At 36.7% G+C, this 6164-nt stretch overlaps 1 protein-coding gene across 2 annotated transcripts in view; it reads left to right on the forward strand.

The window, feature by feature from the left end:
* Hacd4 (3-hydroxyacyl-CoA dehydratase 4) overlaps positions 1-4476 on the forward strand; it is a 30743-nt gene extending 26267 nt beyond the window's left edge. For both annotated transcript variants that reach the window (XM_076843399.2, XM_076843400.2), the window contains exon 7: positions 3684-4476. In XM_076843399.2, the coding sequence (XP_076699514.1) occupies positions 3684-3766 (83 nt within the window). In that variant the 3' untranslated portion in view covers positions 3767-4476. The remainder of the gene's footprint in view (positions 1-3683) is intronic.
* Positions 4477-6164: the final 1688 nt, after the last annotated feature.

Consider the following 6164-nt stretch of genomic DNA (forward strand, 5'->3'; position numbering starts at 1 on the left):
AAATGGATACAGAAAATGTGCTGCATATATACACAATGGAGTTTTACTGAGCCATAAAGAAGAATGAAATCATGGCATTTGCTGGTAAATGGAGGAACTGGAGAACAGTGAAATAAGCCATATCTAGAAAGTAAAGGGTCAAATATTTTCTCTCAGGTGGAAGACAGCAAGGGAGAAAGGAATAAAAATGGGATCTCATGAAAACAGAAGAGACCTATAGTCTAGAGACAGGGGATCGAAAAGTAAGGGAGGGCATGAGGAAGTCCGAGGGAAGAAAATCTACCTATGCCTATGTAGTTATATACCACAGTGAGCCCCATTTATATGTAATGATAGTGCACTAATTAAAATAATAGAAGGGAGATCAGTAGAGCAAGTAGATCAGGGAGGAAGGAGCAGAGGGAAAGAAGGTACTAAGGAGATTGAGCAAATTATGTATAATTATAATGTACACAGAGCTAAGCGAAAAGGACAGCCTTTTAGCTGCACTTACCAAGAAAAAGAGGATCCAAGTAACCTTCAAGATGAAAAAGGAGACATTAGAACTGCTACCACAGAATTACAGCAGACCATTGGAAATTATTTTGAAAACCTATATGCTAACAAATTGGAAAATCTGGAAGAAATGGACAAATTTGGGGATACACATGACCCGCCAAACTGAACCAGGAGAATAAAAAAAATAAATAATCAATAAATAATGAGATCTAATCAGTAATAAAAAGTCTCCCCCTGAGAAAAAGCCCAGGACCAGTTGGCCTCACTGAAAAGTTTGGTAAAATTCAGCAAACTATTCCATAATTAAAAAGGAGGAAACCTTTCCAAACACATTTTATGAGGCTAGCTTTACCCTGTTACCAAAACCTGACAAACATTAACAAACCTATAGACCAACATCTCTGATGAACATAGATGTAAAAAAAGACTAGCAACCAAATTCAGTACATCAAAAACATGCATGATGGGGCTGTGTGTGGCTCAGAGGTAAAGTGCTCGCCTAGCATGCATGGGGCACTGGGTTCGATTCTCAGCACTACATAAATATAAAATAAAGATATTGTGTCCACCTAAAACTAAAAAATAAATATTAAAAAACATGCATGATGATCAAGTTGTTTCACTCCAAGGATGCAAGTATGATTCAATATGCATAAATCAATATGTATAATGTTACAAACAGAAGGAGGGATAAAATATCATCTCAATAGATGTTGAAAAGGTGTCTTGTGGGCTGGGGTTGTGGCTCAGTTGGTAGAGTGCTTGCCTAGCATGTGTGAGGCAGTGGGTTTGATTTTCAGCACCATTTATAAATAAATAAATAAAGGTCAATCAACAACTAAAAAATTTTTTTTAAAAAAAGGTATCTGATAAAATCCTATATCCCTTCATGAAAATGCCCTGAACAAATTAGGTATAGGAAGAATCATACCTCAACATAGCAAAGGCTATATGTGATAAACCCATAGCCAACATCCATACTGAATGGGGGAAAACCAAAAGTATTTACTCTAAGATCAGGAACAAGATGAGGGTGGCAACTCTGATTTTATTCAAAATAATACAAGAAGGTTTACCCAGAGGAATTAGGTAAGAGAAAAAAAATAAGTCACACATATAGGAAAGGAGAAAATCAAATTATTCATCTGCAATTGATATGATTCTATACATAGAAAATCCTAAAGACTCCACCAAAAGACTATTAGAACTCATGAGTAAATTTATGGAGTGGGATACATATAAAAATCAATAGCTTTTCTATACACTAATGAGTTTTCTAAAAAAAAAAAAAAATCGCTAAAACATCCCATTTGCAATAGCTATAAAAAATACCTGGGAATAAACTAAAGAAGTGAAAGACTTCTACAATGAGAATCATAAAACACTGATATAAGAAATTAAAGATGCTAAGGTTGGCAAGATTTCCCATGTTCATGGATTAGAATTAATGTTGTGAAAATGGCCATACTACCAAACCAGTCTACAGATTCACTGCAGTCCCCATCAAAACACCAATGACGTTCTTCATAGAAAAATATCTTAAAATTTAAATGAAAGTACAAAAGACAGTGTGAATGCAGACTTCACAATATCTGATTTCAAGACACACTGCTCAACCACAGTAACAAAAATAGCATGGGTTTGGCATGAAAACATATACCAATGGAACAGAGAACACAGAAATAAACCTACACATTTACAGCCAGTGAAATCTTAACAAAGGTGCTAAAAACATATTGGAGGAAGTACAACCTCTTCAACAAATGGTGCTGGGAAAACTGGATATACACATACAGAAGAATGAAATTTGATCCCTATCTTTCACCCTACACAAAAATTGACTTAAAATGAATTAAAGACCTTAGTGTAAGACTTGAAACTCTGAAACTTCCACTTAGAAAACCAGGGAGCCACTTCAAGCTATTGGTACAGATAATGATTTTCTGGATAAGATTTGAAAGAAAGGCAGATATTGACACATGGGATTACATCCAAGTCAAAAGCTGCAGCACAGCAATCAACCTTGAAGAGTCAATGTACAGAATGGGAAAAAATATTTGCTAGCTTTTCATCTGACAGAGGTTTAATATCCAGAATGTATAAAGAACTCAGAAATCTTAATGTAAAAAGCAACTCAATTAAATATGGCAAATGATCTGAACATCTCAAAAGAAGAAATACATGAAAAATCATGCTCAATATCACCATCCATCAGGGAAATACCATAATACCATCTCACCCCAGTTAGAATGACAATTATAAATAAAACAAACACATGCTGGTGAGGAAGTGAAGGAAACAAAAACTCTCATATGCTGTTATTAGGAATGGCTACAGAGAACAGATAAGTGGATTAAAAAGTACACATATACACAGGAATATTATTCAGCTAAGAAAAATGAAGTCCTGACAGTTGCAGGAAAACATGATGGAATTGGAGGACATGTTAAGCAAAATAAGCTATAGACAGACAAGTATTTGTGTTTTCTCTCAAAAATGTAGAAATTTTTTAAGTCAACCTGAAAATAGGATAGTGATTATCAGTGACTGGGAAGGGTGACAATGGGGGAGAGCACGTCATGGGTAGAAGGGTAGCTGGATATGATCAGTGCGCACTGTATGCATGGTGTGGAAACGTTACTGAACCCATTAATATATACAAGTAATAAAATTTTTTAAAAGTCTAATACATTTGCAGGAAACTTGAGATTAAAGAGTAAAGTTATGCTATGTAAATAAAATATACTCTGGATTAATAAAAAGTAGTTGAAATTTTTTTGAACTAATTTGTTTTCCAGGAAATTGGGGGAAAAAGTTACATTATTAAATTTACATTTCCCCAGATCTAACCTTCACAAATTCTCAAAATAATGATCATCTCTGGAAGGCAATAGAGATCAGATACAAGAACACCACATACAGAGAAAAGGCAAAGATACAACTCCAGAGTAAAGAGAACTACCTCCCACAGAAAGGAAAAATACTCCCTGTATTGAAATAAAACAGTAGGATGGAAGAGTTTGACTTACTAAAAATCTGGACACGTCCTTACGTGTTCCCCCTCCAAGTCTCCCTCATGAGTGGCTCCCTGGACTCAGGAAGCACTCTGTTATCAAGTCAGGGTTCTTTCCAGAGAAATGGTTAATCAACCTTACTTACTTTTGCCACTTTCCTCTCCACCTTAGGCATGTATTTTACCTACAGTCATCTTTACTCGGAAAGAAGAGACGTCCTCAGAGTCTTTTCCATTAAGAAGAAGAAAATATGAAGTACAGCATTCCAATGTGACCTGAGAAAAGACAGGCTCGTGGACTTGGCTGCAGCAACTACAACACAGGAAGTATTCTAGTGGAAAATACCCAGTACTTGACAAAAACCCATGACATAACATAATCACACACCCCCAACTCTACACACAACAGCAGTCTGTTTATCACTCACTGTATTTCCAAAACGTGTACTCTGCATACCCTGTTTCCCCCTATGGTTTTTATACAAGTTACATTTATATTGGGTGAAGTCTGATTGTTTCACTGTAAGGTTAATGAGAAAAAGGAAATTAATGGAATTAAGTTCAGTTAAATTGAGAAACCAGACTTGATAACCTAAATTACATGTATTCCTTCTCACTTCTGATTGCCAAATAGCAGCCGATCTGTAGGAGGAAAGCACTATAAAATACACTCTGTCCTCATCTAGAATAATGTACTTCATGGACAAATGTCTTTGTCCCCAAATGTCAGTACCCACCATAAATACTAGCTACACATAGAAAATTAAACATCTTTCCAAGGCCTATGTTAGCCTTCTCAGGCTGCGATAACAAAAGCCTCAATCTGGGTGGCTTAAATAAATGTTATTCTCATGGTTCTGAAGTTTTAGAAGTTCAAGATTTCTGTTCCTAGTGAGGACTTCTTGGTTTATAGACTGATGCCTTTTTTTTTTTTTTTTTACACAAGACGGACCACTGTCTCACAACTCCTCTTATAACGGTATTAATCCTATTTGGGAGGGTTCCACCCTAATCAAACAACTGTTTCCCCAAGGCTCCACATCCAGGTATTGTTGCATGAGGGTTAGGGCCTAATACAGGAATTTTAGGGAAACAGATTCAGTCTAAAGCATTTTGCACCTGACTTCACAAAATTTATGTCCTTCTTATAAGTGAAATACATTCCTTCTATCCCAACAGCCTCTAAAACCTAATTCATTCCTGCAAAGTCTGAAGTTTTATCTAAGTATCTTCTAAATCAGTAAAGTGAGACTCAGGTATAATTCATCCTGGGGCAAACTTTTTTTTTCAAATAAATCACATGCTACCAAAACGTAATGGTTGGATGGGCACTGTACAGACATTCCCATTTCCAAAGGGAGACACAGGTGGGAAGAAAGGGGCAACAGGTCCCCAGTAGGTTCAAACCCTAGCAAGACAAACTCTGAGATCTGAAGGCTCAGGAGTGATCTTTGACTTCCAGCTCTGCCTTCAGGACCCACTGGAGAGACATCTTATCCATCTCTGTTGGGGAAGGCCGGGTCCCCACAGCTTTGGATGGTCTCAGTCTTGTGGCTCCTGGCACCTTTAGGGTCCTTCTTCCCTGGTCTACATTCACAGCTGATGAACTCTATGGTCTCCTGTAAAACTCAAGTCATCCAAAACCAACCTTCCCTTTGTCTCATCTCCATTCCTTTCAGTTCAAACTAGCAGTGCTGGTAACTGATTACGTCTGCAGTTCACATCCACACTAAACTCATTATTGTATGGTCTTCTATCACACCCTCAGTGTTCTCTTTAGAACATATTTTCTTATTTTTTGTAATATGAATGGGCTCAGAATTTTCAAAATCTTTAAATGCTTCTTTTTGGTGAATAATTCTGTCCTCAATGCATTATTTTCATATTTTAATACAGGCAGTAGAAGGAAAACCAAATCACTTCAACAGTTTGCTTAGAGAGCTCCTCAGCTAAATATCCAGTTCATTGCCTACAAGTCTCACCTTTCACAAAACACTAGAACATGGACACAATTCAGCCAAATTCTTTGCCACTTTACAACAAAGATTCCATTTCTTCCAGTTTGCAATAAGATGTTCCTCATTACCATCTACCACCTCATCCAAAATGGCATTTACTATTCTTATTTCTGTCAGTGTTCTCTTCATGATAATTTATGTATTCTCCAAGATTGCACTTTCTTTCCAGATTTCTTCTATTTTCTGTTAGCCCTCACCCAAATCACCTGTGTCAATTCCTAAACAGTATTATCAGTTTTTCCTATCATGCATCTTGAAACTCTTCCAGTCTCTACCCATTACTTAACTTCAAAGATACTTCTAAATTTTTATATATTTGGTATAACAGCACCTGCTTCTTGGTGCATCATAGATTTGGTTACAATAACAAAATACTGTACACTGGAGTGACTTAGACAATAGAAATAGGTTTCTCCAACTCTGGAGGCTGAGAAGTTCAATATTCAAAGTGCCAGCTCACTCAGTTCTTGGTGAAATTCCAAGATAACAACTCCTTCTTCTTTGGTGTTTGCAGATGGATGGTTTCTTGCTGTATCTCCACATGGTAGAGAAAGCAAGTATCTCTCCCATGTCTCTTGTAAGCTTACTAATTCCATTCATGAGGGCTCCACACCCATATCTACTTACTTCTCACA

This window comes from Callospermophilus lateralis, chromosome 2 (genome assembly GCF_048772815.1).
Source record: "Callospermophilus lateralis isolate mCalLat2 chromosome 2, mCalLat2.hap1, whole genome shotgun sequence".
In the NCBI taxonomy this organism is placed as follows: Eukaryota; Metazoa; Chordata; class Mammalia; order Rodentia; family Sciuridae; genus Callospermophilus; species Callospermophilus lateralis.